This window comes from Leopardus geoffroyi, chromosome D2, assembly GCF_018350155.1.
Source record: "Leopardus geoffroyi isolate Oge1 chromosome D2, O.geoffroyi_Oge1_pat1.0, whole genome shotgun sequence".
In the NCBI taxonomy this organism is placed as follows: domain Eukaryota; kingdom Metazoa; phylum Chordata; class Mammalia; order Carnivora; family Felidae; genus Leopardus; species Leopardus geoffroyi.
In genome coordinates, this window is record NC_059334.1 from 28223860 (window position 1) to 28246248 (window position 22389).

The 22389-nt window shown below is 36.1% G+C and overlaps 1 protein-coding gene across 4 annotated transcripts in view; it reads right to left on the reverse strand.

Moving 5' to 3' along the window:
* Positions 1 to 22389, reverse strand: part of CTNNA3 (catenin alpha 3) — a 1797955-nt gene that overhangs the window by 583094 nt on the left and 1192472 nt on the right. For 3 of the 4 annotated variants that reach the window (XM_045437558.1, XM_045437556.1, XM_045437557.1), the window contains one exon: positions 5389 to 5545. In XM_045437558.1, coding sequence (XP_045293514.1) covers positions 5389 to 5545 — 157 coding nt within the window. Of the gene's footprint in view, positions 1 to 5377; positions 5546 to 22389 lie in introns of those variants that run through there. The other variant, XM_045437559.1, reaches the window with a different exon arrangement.

Sequence of the window (22389 nt, forward strand, 5' to 3'; positions counted from 1 at the left end):
ATACCTATTGAAAGTCAGCCTTCAAGCAAAACTCTGGAAGCAGGAGATTCAACTAGAAAGATTATGTGGTAATTCAGGTAAAGGGAGTGGTTTAACCTGGGGTGAGAGTCATGGATATGGAGAAAAGTGGATGTAGTAGAGAGAAATCTAGGACATGGAGTAAAAGATCTCCAGACATCCTTCAATATTCAATATTGACTTCACTGAGAGTCAGTAGGATGTTATCTTTAAAATGAGAAAACTTTTTACAATAAGGGAATGGTAGTGCTTATGCTAATCAATAAGTGGTCAATCTCTCTTTCAGAAAATTCCAAACCATTGTCCATGGCTTACTCCATTCCTCACATAGTCTCCTCCCTCCAACAATCCCCATTATCACAGCTTTCTTGCAAGTTAGCTCTGCCACTAACTTTGACTCATTTTTCAATCTCCGGTAGCTTTTGTAGGATTTAGCACTTAAAATTATGCAATAAATATTTAATGAATGAATGAATAAATGAAAGAAAGGTCATATTTTCACAAACCCTCACATGTAATCAGCTCTTACTAATTGTTGAATAGTTCTTATGGTCCAAGTCATTTCCTCTCTTATCCACGTTTACTTCTGAATTTAGTTCCTTGAGGTTATAACTCATAATGAGTCAATTAATGCAATGATTCTAAAAGCTGAGGCATGTGTTAATATGTTTCCTCTTCCAAATTTGCATCTTAAACAGAGATCTTAAACATTTTTATACTCCCACATGGATAACTAATCCTGGGGATTTCAGGCATCCTGGCAGGCTGGAAAGATAGAGCTTCCTATATCTCCTCACATAGAAACATCTTCTGTCTATACAAAAGACAGACGTTGATGTGGTCAAAGAATCTTTCAGATCAGCAACTTTCTCACAAGTGTTTTGTTACACGTATTTTCAGAGAGTGATAAAAAAACATAGTGAATGGTGTGGAAATAATTCTTATGGCAAGTGATGGGGCAAAACGTTTGAAAATCTATGCATTTAAGAACTTTTTCTAATTACTTGCAAGACACTGGAAGTTTTTATATAAATAACATTAACTAAAAAGGGCCTCTTTTGGACAACTGAATGTCAGAGAACTTAGCCTGCCAAACACCCTTCTGATTTTACAGGTGGGTTTTTGTTCACTGTTTCATTTTAATTTTACACACAAAAATTTTAAATATATAATAAATTATAAATTGACAAGGTGGCTATATTCCTTATGATTTTCAAGAAAGAACTGATTGTACTTATGTTAAGAGTTTTCTGTGTATAGCTGGAAACAAAAGAATCCAAAAATAGCTTCTAAAAAGTGGTACTTTGACTTCTGTGCATCAAGAGAAATTTGGTGATGATATAAATATACAACTTAAAAATCATCAATGATATTTCTATATTTGGAAGTGCAATAGTTAAAAGACATTTGCTATTACTTTAAGAGCTATTAGTCAATATTGGATTATTTAATTATTCTAAAACATTATATAAGACATTTTAGTGATGTGATCTCTACCTTTGCTAATGACAATAAAATGATAGTTTAAACTCCAAGAATCCTTTCACACCAATTTTAGGTTTTAAGTTTTGTTTATATTTTAATATGGAGAGCTGATGTTCTAAGAATCTCCAAATTTTCATAACTGACTAGGAGACAATGGGGATCTTTTCAGGGCCTCTATTATTTATTCTTAGAAAAGAAAAAAAAAAGAATTGAGTATTGCTGTCAACTACTGAAAGAAAGCCCAGGAAAAGGATGAAATATTTATAAAAATTTTGAAAATATAATATTCTCTAGATAATTCACAAATATGAACCAACTTCTCAGTTGTTCTACCTGGCAAACAGGAATCAGAAGTCTGTTAGTACAAACAGCATATTCTGAAAGATTATTATAAAGTACCAGCAGAGAAGTATTTCACTGCTAATCACATCTGCAACTTTTTCTAAGAAAATCAGCTCCACACAAAAGCTGCCAGATTGAGACAGCCACCATCACAGCTATTTGAACCATGATTACCCATCCATTGGTTGCCCTGGGATCTTATACTTAGGACTTCTAGCCACATACTAAAAAAAGATGTATAAAGCCAGCTAGATTCTTACTTATTCGACTAGGGATATTCAGAGAAAAGATGCTATTATCTGTGGTAACAGATGTTGAAAGTTACAATGTAATGAGAGTCATCAATGGGGCTCATGCTAAACTAATACAAGGTAAGTTTATGAAAGCACAGAGACCTGAGAAAGGAGTGGATGTCACTGAGTGCTTGGGGTAAACATATGTCTCTAGTCAACAGCCATGTTTTCTTCTTTTCTGTTCATAAAACCCTGGATCTGGTTCGTATGGTAAGTCATTAGTCAGAAAGGTTGAATTATGACTGTTCTAAGTCCAGCAGTTTGCTAGGATATGTTTACACCAGCTCACAAGACCTGTTTTTATAAAATCTCTTCCCAACTCAGAGTTCAGTGACATCACATCAGTAGCTTGACACCTGTCAACATGAGAGTATTTATGCCACAGAAATCAGGAAGTTCTACAAATTAGGACTACCATTTCCTCTGGCCCTTGGTCAGTTATTAACCATTAATCACCATTCCAAGCCCATCATGGAAATCCCATTTCCTTTTGCCAGCAATTTGTCCAGAGATAGATTCAGGAACAAGTTTTGACCTATGACAAGTAAGACAAAGTCTGATGGAATCACCCAAGGAGGATTTCCTCCTGATAACTTGAAGCCAACAAGCTTGCCTTCCTACCTTAGGTGGTACGTATAATGCTTTGAGATGCAACCATAATGGAAAGTCAGTGGAATACAGAGATGTCTACATAGGTCATTAATAACCTAAACCACTACCAACTAGGGCATCCAAAGAGCAGCCAACTAGGAACAGTTCACCCTGGGTATAGAATATAATGGAGTGCATTATCTATAAAGAATTTTAAAGCAATAATGAGATACATTAAATATTAGTCCACTTTTTAATTATTACCCTGTACTGACAATTCTAAACAATGTTAGTGATATTCCTCACATATCTTCACTTCCTATCCAAGTCCTTTGGTATGCTTTCGCTAGTAAGTCTAGAATCAACTTTCTTAAACATCTAGTTACATGAAGTAATTGGAGATTTTTGTTATTTAGGAAACTTCCATATGAGTTTTCTGTTATGTGTACGCACAGCATTCTGTTCACAGAAAGTAGCAGACTCAGAAGGTTGCTAGGTCGGGTTAATCCAGCACTGAAAGGAAAAAGCATAAGCATCTGCTCAGAGGCCCTACAGAGCTGCTCAGATGCCAAGCCTTTTACAGCTCTAATCATGCAAGGCTTGGCCAATTACGGTTCCTGTTCTCGTGTGTCCTGGAGAGTCTCCCTATTGTGCTATTAGTATACGTATAATAAACTGCCTTAACATAGAGTATTATGAGAAGTTTCCTTTGTTTTGTAACCTAAAGAACCAACTAAAAACCAGAATTCAACACTTAACAATTAAACAAAAGATTGCCCCAATTCAAGATGTTGATTGGATACACATATGCACAAAATCTATACTAAGAAGACAGCAAATGGACAAAAATATGTTTAACAAGACATTATTTATAGCAAGTAAAATTTCAATTTATATAAATGCTAACCAAAGAAGAACAGATAAATGATTTTTTAAAAGAATATATAATGATGTGGGAAAATTCAGCTAAATATTTATGATATACCTAATGACACACTTATTTAAAAACATAAATGGAAATAAATCAGATATCAGTGGTTGTTATTTCTGAATAGTGGAACCAAGGAATGTTACTATTTTTCCCATACACTTTTTATAATTTTCAAAGTTTTTGCTCTATAGAAATAAGACAATTTTGAAACAATTACTATGAATTTTCTATCAGGCTCTGTGCAGACCACTCAGAGCCTGGAGCCTGCTTCAGATTCTGTCTCCCTCTCTCTCTTTACCTTCCCCCACTCACGTTCTCTCTTTCTCTCTCAAAAATAAATAAAAATTAAAAAAAATTAATTATCACACATTTTCATATCATTAATGTATCATGAAAATATACTAGGGTTCTGACACTATTGTTCAAGATGAGAATATATATATGCATGAAAGAAATGAGTTCCACAGGTTAGACAAACCACATCAGGAAACTTTTAAAAGATGAAATAATGTTATAAATTCATGAGAATTTGCATTTTATAAAAAAAACTGTCACATTCCAAGAAAATCTCTTTTCAAAAAAAAAGGAAAATGTGATTTATTTTAAGGAGAGCCTTAATTTAAAAAAAAATTTAACATTTATTTATTTTTGAGACAGAGAGAGACAGAGCATGAACTGGCGGAGGGGCAGAGAGAGAGGGAGACACGGAATCGGAAGCAGCAGAGAGCCTTAATTTTTAAGACAAATAAAAAAGATTAAAGAGTAGTTCTTTGCTATTACAACAATATAATCAAAACCCAAGTTATGCTTCTGAGAATATGGCTTTCTGAGAATAATTTCATAATCCTGTGGGATGCTGTTCTATTCTGTAATAAAAGAATCATCTAGGTTTGACATGGAATCTCAAACACATCTAAGTGACATAGTTAGATGTTTAGATTTATTTATTTGATTGTTTAGATCACCGTTATTCAAATACATATACAGGAAGCTGAAGTACATAGTGTATCTCAAATCAATGAAGAGTTTTCCTGTGTATCTATCCATCTCAATCTCTCTCTCTCTCTCTCTCTCTCTCTCTCTCTCTCTATATATATATATATATATATATATATATATATCCATTCTGAGTGGAGAAAAACTCTTGGAAGAGAAGTGCAGGGAAATCAAAAGATGTAAATACCTCTTTTTTTTTCTTTTTTTTCCCTTCCCCTCCCCCATAGAGGTTAGAGTGGGAGAGAGAGCCAAAGCATAAGAGCCTCTTAAAAACTGAGAACAAACTGAGGGTTGGGGGGGGGAATTGAGTGATGGGCATTGAAGAGGGCATCTTTTGGGATGAGCACTGGGTGTCGTATGGAAACTAATTTGACAATACTTTTCATATAATAAAAGAGAGAGAAAAAGATGTAAATATACTACAGGGGGGAGATGATTTTTTATTCGAAAAGCCAGAAAATGCCTAAAAATTGCAGCTACTATTTTCAATTATGCTTTGTCCATGAATAAGAGTTTGTTTTAGAGACACAATGTAAATTGTTGAATTGTAAGGATTATCAGGCATGAGGCTCATTATCTTAGAGTAGACCACACATAGCAGCACTTTGCTTCGAGAAAGATGATCATTAAAAAGAGTCTCATTATATTGCATAAAATTAATTATATTCAGAATTACCCTGCTTCAGAAAACTGACAAGAGCAAACGTATAAATTAAAAGATTTAAAACATACCAGATACAGCGAGGAAGTCATCAATGCTTGTGATGTCATCTACAGCTTCGGTGAGGACGTGGATATGATTCTCCCATGTGTGCTTGTACATTTCCATGTTTTTTTTGACCACTTGACTTTTGGGTCTTGCAGCCAAAGCAAGTGCAGCATTAATGATCTGCAAAGATGGAGAATGTTCACATGGTAATTTCTTTGGAGATAGTAACCAGTGTGCAGATAATGGGTATTCTTTAAAAAAAGAAAAATAGACAAATACATCTTTAACAAGGACAATGGTAAAATGCCCTCGTGTATAACTCCCTCCTTGCTTTTGGTAATACTTTAATTTTATTTGCGGCAATAGTTTAATTTTAGAACTACTTATTGTCAATGCACTAAGAATTGCAAGAGATATGAAGATAATTGGTATCTGCCTTAAAGGAGCTTCTCTATTACTCAGTGGGAAGGGCAACATATAAGCATAACTCAATTCAGTATGCAATACATATCGTAACCACAACTAATGGTCAATAGTCTTTAGAAAGCTGAGAGATCACCTTCAGCAGAAGTCCTAAAGAAAGTCTTCAGGGAAGAGAGACATGTTAACTGGTCATTTGGATTCACACTGCACAACTCAGTAGGGAATGTTTGCAACTATTTGCAAAATACTGGAATAAGATCTTTGACTTCCTTGAGGTCTTGCAGAATTTTGCCAGTAAATATTCATTATTAAGTAATTCATTAGTTCATTATTCATTCATTCATTCATTCATTCATTCATTATTTCAAATATATTCTGAGTGTCTTTTATGTATTAAGCATTGTTCTAGATTTTAGGGATATGGCAATAAATAAGACAGAAGCAAAATTATTGCCTTCATGGAGCTTTTATTACAGGCAAGCACAGAGGCAATTAGCAAGTTAAGTAAGTCAAATATATGGTCTGTTACATGGTTATAAGAACCAAGGAGGAAAAAAAAAATAGACCAAAGAAAGGAGAAAAGGAGTGGACTGGTTGTGAAGGCAGGAAGTTTGTGATTTTAGCGAGGTCTCACACTGAAGTGGCTAGTTGAGTAAAATCGCTATTGGAAAAGAATGATGGGACAGGACACAGAAGTGGCAAAATTCAAAAGGTGGAAAAATGGAGGAAATGCCGAGAAAATGGTGAGCAGTCTCACCAAGAGCCTGGGTATGCAAAAGAAATCAACAGGAATCTTTGATAGTCCTGTTCAGGACCTGGCCTTATTTGGAAGGCACTGGAGAGTCTCTTTGACTTTTGAGCAATTTGCTCAGAAATAAACTTCATCACTTTTTTAAGATTTATTTATCTATTTTGAGAGAGAGAGAGAGAGAGAGAGAGAGAGAGAGAAAGGATCCCAAACAGGCTCCACACTGTCAGCAGGGAGCCGGATGTGGGGCTGGAACCCACAACCCATGATATCATTACTTGAGCCAAAACCAAGAGCCAGAAGCTTAACCAACTGAGCCACTCAGGTGCCTCAGAACTAAACTTTAGAGAAATTAATCTGGCATAGTTAGCTACTGCAATAGGTTACAGGAGCAAGACAGAGCCTGGACTGCAAGGGTGGAGGTAATGAAAAGGTTTTGACAAAACTTCCAATTAATTAAGGAAGGATGAGGATACATCAAATTATTGCCAAAAATATCATGCAGCCATTAAGAAATCTGTGGAAAATACATCCAAAATAGCACAATAACAGTAGATTACAAAATATTATGCTCCGGAGCAAACACTGAAATGCAAACATGATAGAAATAAAAGTTAAATGAATACATGCATCAATTAATAATGGCTCTTTCAGAGGTATGGAATTTCCAGTGCTTTTTATTTTATTTGTGTGTGTAACTGAGTTTTTCAGATTTTTTTAATGGTGAATATGTTTTAGTTTTATACTCAGAATAAATGGAATTCTTTTTTATTTTTTTGAAGTTATTCATCAAAGAAAGATGATAATTAAGGTTTTTCTATCAGTAGCGTGGAAAATGATTTTAGTATTGATGGAAAAGGAGAAGTCAGAGAGCCAAAAAGTCAGTCAGGGTTATAGAAGCAAATGTGTGCAGTTGTTTTGGAGGACAGTGTTAATGAGGAGTATTAGATGTCAACTTTCCTATTAGAGATATTGACATTGAAGTGACCCAGCCCTCCAATACAAATCTCCATACCTGAGCTATGGAATTGGAGCTCATAAGAAAAAGTAGTCATTCATTTACTCATTTATTTGTCCATGCATTGAAACAGAGTAGTTTTATATAGCAGCAATGATTCAGATTCTACACTGGATACTGAACTCACAATCAAAAAGATTCCACCACAGGTTCTAAAACAGTTCATAATCTAGTAGGGAAATCAGCCCAAAGCCAGGCAATTGCAACATACCAGTGATTCTCAGCCATTAGCCTGTAGCAGAATCACCTGGAGAGCTTGTTAAAATACAAATTCCTGAGCCAAACCCTAGAGTTTCTGATTCACATGATGTGCATTGGGGCCTCAGATTTTGCCTTTCCTAGTTCCCTGGTGACAATGATGTGCTACTGGCTTGGGGTTCCGGTTCTGAGAATCACTGCAAGATATAGATAGATAGTTAGATGATAGGTGATAGATGATAGACAGATAAATAGATAGATGATAGGTAGGTAGGTAGGTAGAAGATAGATAGATAGATGATAGATAGATAGATAGATAGATAGATAGATACAAAGATAGATAAACGCTATAACATGGGGGCTATTGTAAAGGTAGAACAGGATGCTCTATAATGCGTGGGAAAGGTTTCCAGCTTCATAAGGAAAGATGTCCCAAAGGACTAAAATCTGAAAAATGAGCATAAATCACTATAATGTGATATCCTTTTTTAGGAAAGGGCAATAACGTGTGCAATGGCTTAGAAGCAGAGCCAAACCTCACCTCCTAAGGAATATTCAGCAAAAAGGAGGTAGTAATAGATTTTGAAGAAAATCAAAGAAGACAATGGTAAGAACAGAACAACCTTTGGAAAGTTCCAACATATAGAAGGGAAAAATAAGTTGTAAATGACAAAGATGAGAGAAGGAACCATCAAGGAGGATGTAGAAAAGAAAGGTATTAGAGAGTCAGATGAGGAAGAAATTTTTTTCAAAAGGTTAAATTCTGTCAAGAATAATGAGGACTAAAATCAGCTTCTGAATGTGGAAAACAGGAGTCAATAGTGTAGCAGAATATTGGGCATAGGATTCAGATTTCACCAAAATATGATGACAATAAGAACAAAAAAGAACCATTTTCTACTCAGTAACCTAAAGGCTGCACCTTACTTAAATGACTTTCAGTGAATTATTGGAGGTAGAGGAGGGGAGAAATTAGTTGCTTGAAAATATTGTGTTGATATTCTTTTATTTCATTTTTATGAAAGAGGATCATATTGAATTTTAGGGAAACACATACTGCTTTTAGCAATAACTACCATGCAGTATTCTTTGACTTCAGTTTTAGAGTTTTATTAACCTATTAACTTATAATGTACGTTTGTGTACATTGCAAAGCCTCTGGTCTCTGGTGTTTCATTGTCCCTGCAATTGGACAGCTGTGTACATATGTGGTTGTGCTGAAATTATGCCTTTGCAGAAAGGCATACTTTTAAAGAACTGGTGCAGAACCCTCGGTGGGAATATGGAGTCATGAACATAAGACAGGCTATATTTTGTAAGGACATTTTCCGTTCTGCTTCTGATCCAATTTATCTGATTCAACAGTGCACACTATGAGAAAACTTTATCCTACTTGACTATCCTGGTATGTAGCTTAAATCTAAAAGCAGACAAAATTCAGAAGATGTCCTAGCCCTCTTTAAGGCAGAAAAAATCTTCATTCCAATGTCACACTCCTAGAATTTTATCTATATATCTGGGGAGGGGGGGAGACAATTCTGAAGTCATCTTCTTCCAAAAGTAAAGGTGTACAAAATACACTACACTGCTTTCTGAGGCATTTTTCTTCAGATTACAGTTGAGATGTGTGCATGTCAGAATCGCTCTTCACCCTTAACCCTGTGAATCACCTAGTCAGTTCACCTTTGAAAGTGTCTCTAACTTCAGGAGCTTATTATATTTTAACATGACCAATTTAATAGCCTTCTAAATACTTCCTAATTCCAGTTTTACTCCAAGCCATTCTCCCTACTACAAACCCATTTCTTTTTCTTTTTTTTTTCTTTTTTTTCTACATTTATTTATTTTTGAGAGACAGAGACAGCGTGAGCAGGGGAGTGGCAGAGAGAGACGGAGACACAGCAGAGTCTGAGGCAGAGTCCAGGCTCAGAGCTGTCAGCACAGAGCCTGACTCGGGGCTGGAACTTATGAACTGTGAGAGCATGACCTGAGCTGAAGTCGGACGCTTAACTGACTGAGCCACCCAGGCGCCCCATATTTCTTTTTCAAATGCAGAAATGACCACATCCCTCCCTTGCTGATAACCTTTGACAGAATCCTAGTTAACTAAGAATAAAATCCAAATGCCTTTTCACTGATTCACAGTCTAAAATCCTCCACAAGCTGGCCCTTATCTACAATTCTCTGTGCTATGATAATCCCCTGTTCCCCCATGTTAGCCTATGTTCTGGCCATACTGTCCTAAGCTCCATTTCCTGATGATACCATGTATCTTTACATCTCTATGACTCCTCTTACAACTGAAAACACCTTAACATTCTTGCTCCATTTCTTTCCCTGCTCTGGTCCATCTGAGAAAATATTTCTTACCTCTAAAAACTGTTGAAATGTCACTATATACTGTGAAACCTGCCCTGTTCCCTATAACCAGGTAACAGAATTGTATTCTGTATTCTTGTATTCTTGTATTCAAACTCTTTGTTCATATAACTAAATAGTTGTGGTATTGTACAACTGTTTATACACATGTCTGCTTCACATGAGCCTCTTTCATAGGTGGGACTGTGTCCTGTTCATCTTTACTTCTTGTTACACTAAGCATGTCAGTCAGAGTTATTACTATATTTATAAACTACCTTAAAACACACGATTCTATTCTCTCTACAAATCTGTCTATTCTAGATACCTCACAGAAATGGAATCATGATATTTGGCCTTTTGTGCCTGAGTTTTCCACATATAATAATATCTTCAAGGTTCATCCATGTGCTAGAATGTGTCAAAACCTCATTACTTTTTAAGGCTAAACAACATTCCACTATATGTACCTACCATATTTTGCTTCTGCATTCATCTGTTGATGGAAATAGGGTTGTTTCCACCTTTTGGTCATTATGAATAATGCTGCTAGGAACATTGATGTACAAATATGGGGTTGAGTCTTGGTATACACCCAGGAATAAAATTTCTGAATCATATGATAATTTTATTTCTATTTAATTATTTTGAGGGAATATCATACTATTTTCAGCAATGGCTTCAGCTTTCTACATTTCCACAATGAACAAAAGCTCCATTTTCTCCACATCTTTGCCAACACTTATGTTCTGCTTTTGTTAAAAATAGTATCCGGCATCATGTGTGTGAAGTAGAATCTCATTGTGGTTCTGATTTTATTTCCCTGATCATTAGTGATATTGAGCATATTTCATGGGCTTATTGGCCATTTATATACCTTATTTGCATAAATATCTATTCAAAAATTTTGCTCATTTTTAAATTAAGCTGTTTGGCTTTTTGTTGTTGAGTTTTAGGGATTTTAAAATATATTTTGGATATTAATCTCTTAGCAGATAGATGATTTGCAAATGTTTTCTCCCATTCTGTGGGTTGTCTTTTCATTCCCCTGGTAGTGTCCTCTGTTGCACAAAAGTTTTTCATTTTAATAAAGTCTAATTGATCTATTTTTTCTTTACTTTCCTGTGCTTTTGGTGTCATATGAAAGTAATCATTACCAAATTTAATATCGTGAGTTTGTTGTCCTATGTTTTAATTCTGCAGTTTTAGCTATTATTTTGAGGCCTTAGATCCATTTTGAATTAATTTTTGTATATGGTGCAAGGTTCATTCTTTAACATGTGGATATCCAGCTTTCCCAGTACCATATGTTCAAAAGACTGCTCTTTTTTTTTTTTAATTTTTTTTCAACATTTATTTATTTTTGGGACAGAGAGAGACAGAGCATGAACGGGGGAGGGGCAGAGAGAGAGGGAGACACAGAATCGGAAACAGGCTCCAGGCTCTGAGCCATCAGCCCAGAGCCTGACGCGGGGCTCGAACTCCCGGACCGCGAGATCGTGACCTGGCTGAAGTCGGACGCTTAACCGACTGCGCCACCCAGGCGCCCCAAGACTGCTCTTTATCCACTGAAAGATCTTGGCACCCATGTCAAAAATCATTTAACCATATAAGTATACCTTGCAAATACTGCAGGTTCCATTCTTGACCCCCACAACAAAACAAGTCAAATGAACTTTTTGTTTTTGATTTTTCAGTGCAAGCTCTAGTCTACTAAGTGTGCAATAGCTTTATTTAAAATAAAAACAAAACAGGGGCGCCTGGGTGGCGCAGTCGGTTAAGCGTCCGACTTCAGCCAGGTCACGATCTCGCGGTCCGTGAGTTCGAGCCCCGTGTCCGGCTCTGGGCTGATGGCTCAGACCCTGGAGCCTGTTTCCGATTCTGTGTCTCCCTCTCTCTCTGCCCCTCCCCCGTTCATGCTCTGTCTCTCTCTGTCCCAAAAATAAATAAACGTTGAAAAAAAAAATTAAAAAAAATAAAAATAAAAAAATAAAAACAAAACAAAACATAAAAAAACATGTATATACCTTACCTATAAATATTGCTAAAACATGATAACCATCATCTGAGCTTTCAGTGAGTCATAATGTTTTTGCTAATGGAGGGTCTTACTTGGTGTTGATGGCTGATGACAGATCAGGGTGGTGGTGGCAGAAGGGTGGGGTGACTGTAGCAATTTCTTAAAATAAGATAAAAATGAAGTTTGTTGGGCGCCTGGGTGGCTCAGTCGGTTAAGCATCTGACTTCAGCTCAGGTCATGATCTTGCAGTCCGTGAGTTTGAGCCCCAGGTCTGGCTCTGTGCTGACAGCTCAGAGCCTGGAGGCTGTTTCAGATTCCATGTCTCCCTCTCTCTCTGATCCTCCCCCGTTTACGCTCTGTCTCTCTCTGTCTCAAAAATAAATAAACGTTAAAAAAAATTTTTAAAAATGAAGTTTGTTGCCTCAATCCTCCTTTCATGAACAATTTCTCTGTAAAATGTGACAGTTTGATAGCACCTACCCACAGTAGGATGTTTTTCAAAATTAGAATCAATCCTCTCAAACCCTGTCGCTGCTTTATCTACTCAGTTTATGTAATATTCTAAATCTTTTGTTTTCATTTCAACAATCTTCACCAAGAAGATTTCAAGAATCTTCACCAAGAGTACATTCCGTCTCAAGAAACCACTTTCTCTGGTCATCCATAAGAAGCAACTCATTTGAAAAAGGAACCCTCATGCACAGTTGATGGATATGAAAACTGGTGCAGCCACTGTGGAAAACAGTATGAAGATTCCTCAAAAAATTAAAAATAGAATTATCATATGATCCAGTAATTCCACAACTGAGTATTTACTCAAAGAATATGAAAACACTAATTTTAAAATATATAAGACTCCCTATGTTTATTGTAGCATTATTTACAATAGCCAAATTATGAAAACAATCCAAGTGTCCATCGATAGATGCATGGCTAAAGAAGATATGGTGTATATATACAATAGAAGATTAATGAGCCATGAAAAAGAATGAAATCTTGCCATTTGTAATGATGCGAATGGAGGTTGAGTGTATAATGCTAAGTGAAATAGTCAGAGAAAGACAAATACTGTATGATTTCACTCATATGTAGAATTTAAGAAACAAAACAAAGAGAGATAAAAAAACAAAAACAAAAAACAGAATCTTAACGATAGAGAACAAACTAATGATTACAAACTGAGAACAAACTCAGAAAGGAGGTGGATGGGAGGATTGATGAATGGGAAAAGGAGATTATGAGCACACTTATCATGAGCATGTATGGAATTTTCGAATCGCTATATTATCACCTGAAACTAATATAATGTGTATATTAACTATACTGGAATTTTAAAAAAAGTTTTAAGTTAACTAAAGAAAAAAAAAAAGCAACTCATTTGTTGTAAGTTTTATCAAGGGATTGCAGCAATTCAGTCCCATCTTCATGCCCCACTTCTAACTCTAGTTCTCATGCTATTTCCATCACACCTACAACCAACACCTACTATCAAACACCTGCCTCCACTGAAGTCTTGGGCCCCTAAAAGTCATGATGAGAGCTGCAATCAACTTCTTCCAAACTCCTGTTAATGTTGATATTTTGACCGCTTATCTATGAATCACAAATGTTCTTAATGGCATCTCAAGTGATGAGTCTTTTTCAGAAGGATTTCAATTTACTTTGCCCAGATACATCAGAGAAAGCACTCTTTATGGCAGCTCTAGTCTTATGAAACATAATTCTTAATACTTGAAAGTAGAAATTACTCCTTGATCCATGGGATACAGAATGGTTGTGTTAGCAGGAATGAAAACATTAATCTCATTGTATATCTTCATCACAGCTCTTGGGTGACCAGGTGCATTGTCAATGAGCAGAAATATTTTGAAAGGCATATTTTTTTTCCTGAGGAGTAGGTTTCAACAGTGGGGTTAAAATATTCAGTAAATCATGTTGTAAGCAGATATGCTGTATCCAGGCTTTGTTGTTCCATTTATAGAATGCCAGCAGAGTAGATTTGGCATAATTCTTAAGGGTCCTAGAATTTTTGGAATAGTAAATGAGCACGGGCTTCACCTTAACGTCACCAGCTGCATCAGCCCCTAACAAGAGAGCCAGTCTGTTCTTTGAAACGTTGAAGCCAGGCACTGATTTGTCCTCTCTAGCTATGAAAGTCATAGATGACATCTACTTCCAATAGAAGCTTGTTTTGTGCACATCGAGAATCTTTTGTTGAGTGTCATCACCTTCATAAATCATCTTATCTCAGTCTTCAGGATAATCTGCTGCCGCTTGACATTAACACCGGCTGTTTCATCTTACGTTTTTATGAGAGAGACATCTTTCCTTAAACCTCATGAGCCACCTCTGCTAGCTTCAAAACTTTTTCTGCAGCTTCCTCATCTCTCTCAGCATGCATTGAAGAGAGTTAGGGACTTGCTCTGGATTAGGCTTTGACTTAAGGAAATGTTGTAACTGGTTTGATCTAGCCAGACCACTCAAACTTTCTCCATTATCAGCAATAAGGCTATTCTACCTTCTATCATTCATGTGTTCCTCGGAGTAGCACTTTTAATTTCCTTCAAGAACTTTCCCTTTGCATTCACAACGTGGCTAACTGTCTGGAACAAGAGGCCTAGCTTTTGATCTATCTCGGCTTTGATATGCCTTTCTCTATAAGCTTAATCATTTTTATAGAAAGTGAGAGATGTGAAACTCTCCCTTTCACTTGAACACTTAGAGGCCATTATTGGGTTATCAACTAGCCTAACTTAAATATTGTTGCACCTCAGGGAATAGGGAGGCCAGAGAAGAGGGAGGGATTAAGAGGAATGGCCAGTCTGTGTAGCAGTCAGAACATACACATTTATCAACTAAGTTTGTTGTTTTATATGGGTGTGGTTTGTAATGCCCAAAACCAATTACAATAGTAACATCAAATATTCTTGATCACAGATCACCATAAAAAATATAATAATGATATAAAATTTGAAATACTGTAAGAGTTACCAAAATGTGACACAGAGATACCAAATGAGCAAATGCTATTGGAAAAATGGTGTCGATAGACTTGCTTGATACAGGGTGCCCATAAACCTTGGTATGTAAAACAAACAAACAAACAACAACAACAACGACAAAAAACAGTATCTGTGAAGCACAGAAAAGTGAAGCATAATAAAATAAGTATGCTTGTATATGCAAAGATTTATTCTGGGCTATCTGTTCTGTTCCATTGACCTATAATTCTACTATAAGTCTACTTTTATGCCAGTACCATACTGATTTGATCACTGTAGTTTCTAATTTTTGAAATTAGGAAATGTGAGTCCACCAACTTTGTTCTTCTTCCTCAGGATGGTTTCAGCTATTTGAGGTATCTTGAGATTCCATATGAATTTAAGATGTGTTTGTCCTATATCTGCAAAATCATTGTTGGGATTTTGCAATAGGGATTGCATTGAATCTGCATATTGCTTTGGGTAATACTGTTATCTTACTGTTATTAAGTCTTAAAATCCATAAACACAGTTACTTTCCATTTATTTAAGTCTTCTTTAACTTCTTCCAACAATGTTTTATAGTTGTCAGTATATAGGTCATCCCTGTCCTTGGGTATAATTATTCCTAAGCATTTTATTCTTCATGATGCAATTAATTGTAAGTGGAACTATGCTTCTAATTTCCTTTTTAGATTGTGTATTGTCAGTATACAGAAAAGCACTGATTTTGGGATGTTGAGTTTGTACCCTGCAATGTTATCAACTTCATTTATTAGCTTTTAATGGTGTGTGTGTGTGTGTGTGTATGTGTGTGTGTGTGTGTGTGTGTATGACCTTTAGGGTTTTCTAAATGTAATATCTTGTCATTGATGAACAATGATAATTTTACTTCTTCCTTTCCAATTTGAGTACCTAAAAAATGTTTTTTGAGTTGGATTTTTTCAGGGAAGTAAAAAAGGCAAAGTTGTTGAGTGAGCTACAGGAGGAGAACATGGGCCCCCAGGACATGCTGAAAGCTCATCAGCCCTTTCCTCTGTATCTGGTGTCTGCTGTCCCAGCTACATCCACTGCACATGCTCACTGATAAAGGCTATTTTTGATGCTGACTTTCTTTCTGAGTGACCTTCATTTCTCCATCCTCATAGATACCTATTCAAACGAGCTTCCATTAGACTTTGTATACTGGGTTCTCTGGCACTCCTGGAAAAAGCCAACTTAGTTTCACGAGGTCCCAATCTACCTTCTTCAGGCTTCTTCCTACCTTCTAAGAGTATGTGTGGCCAAGGTGTCAGCATATTGTAGCCTAAGCCCTTCCCATTTTTAAATATTAAATCAGATAGGGTATTTTATTACATCCTGCTCTCATTTGCCTTAGGAAACTCTCATACATCTAAACTAGGTTCATAATATTTAGGATTTTCAGACTGTCTCAAGGTTTTTATGTTTTCCTCTAGGTTTCAGGAGTTTGTATTTCCGGGCGTCTCACTTGCACAGGCCATGTTAAGACACTTGGAGAGCCCCCAGACATGTGTTCACATGGTCTTTTGTTCTAATAAAATTTGCCACAACTATTTTGAGATCTTGCTAAGGGAAGTTGAGTTGAGGGAAGTTGAAGGTATACATTTGGTTTGGATTTAGTAGTATAGTATAAGAGGTTTAAAGTCACCTCTTTATATGTCCTTTATTACCCTCATACTTATGCTACTGACATCATATTGGGACAGAACATTTGTTTCTCCTAATCTCATGCCATTCTTTCCTCAGACCTTCTGAAACAAACTGCAAAAACAAAGATTGAATCATCTTCCTAGTTTCTGTACAGAAAGTGATATTACAAAATTAATTGCTATTATTTAAGAGGTGATCAATGTGTGTAGCAGAAAGAAAGAAGAAAGGCACAAAGGAGAGAGAGGGAAAGGGTAACAAAGCAAAGCAAGGGGAAGAAAAGAAAGAAAAAAATTTCATAAATGTGTATCTTGGATATAATTACACAAATATTATATCACATTTTTGGATTTGGGGATATTTTAATATTTATCAGCATTTTAAATTAATAACTAGTTGTCATTTATTTTTGCATTCTAAAAAATACTCATTGTTTTCCTTAAAGAAGGCCCTCAAAATTATGTGAGTTTCAGGCCCCACACAGCCTGGTCTGCCATAGTTAAACCATACATTTTTCATAAAAAGCTACCTGGCATCTGAAATGATGAAACTAACACAGATTCCACTGCAGTATTTCATCTGAACTCCGTCTTGATAACAACCATTGACTTTGTTTGCTTCCTTAGGGAATATTTCAGTACCAGATAAAGAAGCCTTTTTACATATTCTACAATATCTAATCCTTTGTACAGACAAGTGACTCCTTTCCCTCCACCTCCCTCTTCATGTGGCATTTTTTTCTGAAAGAATTTCTATTTTATTTCTAAAATTTGGTTCCAAGTGGCAAAATAGTGTGCTAACCATAGGACTTAATACTGACAGCCTGCAGTGTTCCAGGCAGGAATCTAAGTACTTGATTATATTAATGTCTTTAATCCAATGAGGAAGGTCCTACCAGTATTCCCTTTTTACTCTCAGGACAATGGAGACACAAAAAGATAGAATGATTTATGCAAAATTACAGAAGGAACTCTAGGTTGGAAGCCAAGGGTCTTAAGTTAGCTTTACTTTGCTTCAAACTGATTTTTTGTCTACAGAAGAATCTTTTTTTTTTTTTTTTTTTTTTTAAATTTTTTTTAACGTTTTATTTATTTTTGAGACAGAGAGAGACAGAGCATGAATGGGGGACGGGCAGAGAGAGAGGGAGACACAGAATCGGAAGCAGGCTCCAGGCTCTGAGCCATCAGCCCAGAGCCCGACGCGGGGCTCAAACTCACGGACTGCGAGATTGTGACCTGAGCCGAAGTCGGATGCTTAACCGACTGAGCCACCCAGGCGCCCCCAGAAGAATCTTATTAAGTCTCCTAGGACTCATTTTCCCAGAAGTTACAGGTATGCATGCACTGGGCTAGATGTGGTGGAGAGTGTATGAGTTTGCCGATTTCTCTAAGGTTACTTCAGATTTGAACATACAGATTTAATGCTATCATTTGATGCATATACTTTTTCTCTTGAAAGATTTCTGGAAACAATTACTTAAAAAGTGAAAATAAATCTAAGTAATTTAATTTTTTCCTCAGATATTTCAATATTGGCATTGATACAAATAATCTTAAAAATCTTAGTTAATATAACAAAAGCACTTTGTGGATTAAAAAGATGAGTTATGTGTAAGTACCTATAGGTCTGATTAGCTCAGTGTCATGGCATGTAGAGAAAATTAAAATAACTAGATATATGATACCTCAAATACTTCTGGCTAGTATGTGAGGAGAATTTATATGACATTCACTTAAATTGGCAACACCATAATAATTTTAGAATTATCACAACCATCAAATGGTAATGACATCAAATTCAATGTTCCAATTCTGTGCATTCTTTTCTCAGTTGCTTAAGTGGTGTTCTACCACCAAATATTTCCTGCTTTCTGTGCCAGTTTTCCTCTATTTCCTTAGTTTTGATAACTTTTCTTTTTTGTCTTCTCTCATATTTCATTTATGGGAAATTGTCCTTGCATTTTAAGTAAGCCATGCAATATTTGTCATCATGAATCTCCATAGCCACATCTTTATGTTCAATGCTAATGCCATTTCAGGACTGGGGAAGGGGTGTGGTGAGGACACAAAATTTGTCCTGGACTCCTACAGGTTTATAGAGAATTTATTAGACTGAATTCAACTTTGGTCTCACAATTGTTGTAATCTCCTTACTCCATGAAGGGATGAACCCTGCATGACAGGATTACACTAAAACTTCTCATGAGGCTTCAACTTGCCTTTGGATACACATATAAAAAACTGAAATAACATTTTTTTTTTTTTTTTAGCATATGCTAGGCAGCTTAGCATTTATTCATTAAAGCAGACAGGAAATCAATTTATTTTAAATAACACTTTAAGTAATGGATTCTCCATGTCCTAAATCTAACTAGAATTGTTGCAATGTGTCCATCTCCTTTTGGTTCTCTAGATACATCTAAGGATGGTGGTAATTATTCAGGGAGGTTGGGTGTTCTAGAGTTATATACATTTAGACAAGGCAGCAGAAGCCATTTCATCTCCTACCAACCCATGATCTTTGGATTTCTCTTGTCTATCCTCTTAACTCTTTACCGTTTAGTTGTTTTAATCATCATTAGTTTTTCATTTTTCATTGTCTACTGGCACAGTTTCTTCTTTTCTGATAGTTCTAATTCCAAAGAAATGGCTTTTGTTTTTCTAACTTATGCTTAGATTGGGTTGTATCATCTCCCTAAGTAACTTTTAAAAATGGGAGCGGGGGTGTGGGGAGGCAAACTGATTTCTGGGAGCGTACAGCTTTTTGAAAGAAAGATATACATTTCCTTTATGTATTAAAGTATGAGTTTTCTTAAGTCCCAATCCATACTGATAGAGAAAAAAGGAAAAAAAAATGCAACCTAGGACTACTTAGGTTTTGGTAAATGTAATAAACAACAACAACAACAACAAAGGTCTATAGAAGGCAATCACTTCCACATGAAACTCAAACAATTTATTTCTTCTATGCTAATTATCAAGACAGGATAATCTATCAAATAACATAAGTAAATGAGCAAAGAAAAGCAAATCAAATAACTTGTTTAGTATACTATAACAAAATCACCAATAAGTTGGTTTTACAGACAAATGAAAATGGAATTTTGGGTTAGATCTCACATTTTAACCCAGCTCCAGTACGTATTAGTTTTATGTGATTTTAGACAAATTGTTTACTCTCTGAGCCTCAATTTCCTTATCTGTAATGGTTATAAGATACTTATTACAAAGGTCATTAGCAGAATTTAATTAGCTAAATAAAAATAATACGCACCTAGTACAGAGGTAGACATTTTATGAATGTTTGTTTCTATGCTGATAGTTTGGAAAAAAAATACAAGGAATACTTTATTTATTTTTTTTTATTTTATTTTTTTTTTACTTTTTCCTTTTCCTGTAGCATTTATCACCTTAAAAATGTACTTATTTATAAAGCCCACTGTTCATTGTCTGACTCATCATTGCTAAGATGAGGTGGGCAAGAGTCTGTTTTGTTCCCTGATAATCATATCCCAAGTACCTATGACTATGCCTTCCACAGAGAAAAAGGTTTGTGCAATGACTCTCAGAGAAAGAAGTGAAATTAGACTGTGATGGGCTTTTAATTAGTTAAGACATTTGATTACTAGGTTTTTATTTTTTTTTTTATTTATTTTTTTTTTGTGGTGCACAGTTACTCTTTATTTTTTTTATTTATTTTTTTTATTATTATATGAAATTTATTGTCAAATTGGTTTCCATACAACACCCAGTGCTCATCCCAAAAGGTGCCCTCCTCAATACCCATCACCCACCCTCACCTCCCTCCCACCCCCCATCAGCCCTCAGTTTGTTCTCAGTTTTTAACAATCTCTTATGCTTTGGCTCTCTCCCACTCTAACCTCTTTTTTTTTTTTTTTTTTTTTCTTTTTTCCTCCCCCTCCCCCATGGGTTCCTGCCAAGTCTCTCAGGATCCACATAAGAGTGAAACCATATGGTATCTGTCTTTCTCTGTATGGCTTATTTCACTTAGCATCACACTCTCCAGTTCCATCCACGTTGCTACAAAAGGCCATATTTCATTTTTTCTCATTGCCACGTAGTATTCCATTGTGTATATAAACCACAATTTCTTTATCCATTCATCAATTGATGGACATTTAGGCTCTTTCCATAATTTGGCTATTGTTGAGAGTGCTGCTATGAACATTGGGGTACAAGTGCCCCTATGCATCAGTACTCCTCTATCCCTTGGATAAATTCCTAGCAGTGCTATTGCTGGGTCATAGGGTAGGTCTATTTTTAATTTTCTGAGGAACCTCCACACTGCTTTCCAGAGCGGCTGCACCAATTTTCATTCCCACCAACAGTGCAAGAGGGTTCCCGTTTCTCCACATCCTCGCCAGCATCTATAGTCTCCTGATTTGTTCATTTTGGCCACTCTGACTGGCGTGAGGTGATACCTGAGTGTGGTTTTGATTTGTATTTCCCTGATAAGGAGCGACGCTGAACATCTTTTCATCCGGATAGCCATCCGGATGTCTTCTTTAGAGAAGTGTCTATTCATGTTTTCTGCCCATTTCTTCACTGGGTTATTTGTTTTTCGGGTGTGGAGTTTGGTGAGCTCTTTATAGATTTTGGATACTAGCCCTTTGTCCGATATGTCATTTGCAAATATCTTTTCCCATTCCGTTGGTTGCCTTTTAGTTTTGTTGGTTGTTTCCTTTGCTGTGCAGAAGCTTTTTATCTTCATAAGGTCCCAGTAATTCACTTTTGCTTTTAATTCCCTTGCCTTTGGGGATGTGTCGAGTAAGAGATTGCTACGGCTGAGGTCAGAGAGGTCTTTTCCTGCTTTCTCCTCTAAGATTTTGATGGTTTCCTGTCTCACATTCAGGTCCTTTATCCATTTTGAGTTTATTTTTGTGAATGGTGTGAGAAAGTGGTCTAGTTTCAACCTTCTGCATGTTGCTGTCCAGTTCTCCCAGCACCATTTGTTAAAGAGGCTGTCTTTTTTCCATTGGATGTTCTTTCCTGCTTTGTCGAAGATGAGTTGGCCATACGTTTGTGGGTCTAGTTCTGGGGTTTCTATTCTATTCCATTGGTCTATGTGTCTGTTTTTGTGCCAATACCATGCTGTCTTGATGATGACAGCTTTGTAGTAGAGGCTAAAGTCTGGGATTGTGATGCCTCCTGCTTTGGTCTTCTTCTTCAAAATTCCTTTGGCTATTCGGGGCCTTTCGTGGTTCCATATGAATTTTAGGATGGCTTGTTCTGGTTTCGAGAAGAATGCTGGTGCAATTTTGATTGGAATTGCATTGAATGTGTAGATAGCTTTGGGTAGTATTGACATTTTGACAATATTTATTTTTCCAATCCATGAGCAGGGAATGTCTTTCCATTTCTTTAAATCTTCTTCAATTTCCTTCATAAGCTTTCTATAGTTTTCAGCATACAGATCCTTTACATCTTTGGTTAGATTTATTCCTAGGTATTTTATGCTTCTTGGTGCAATTGTGAATGGGATCAGTTTCTTTATTTGTCTTTCTGTTGCTTCATTGTTAGTGTATAAGAATGCAACTGATTTCTGTATATTGATTTTGTATCCTGCAACTTTGCTGAATTCATGTATCAA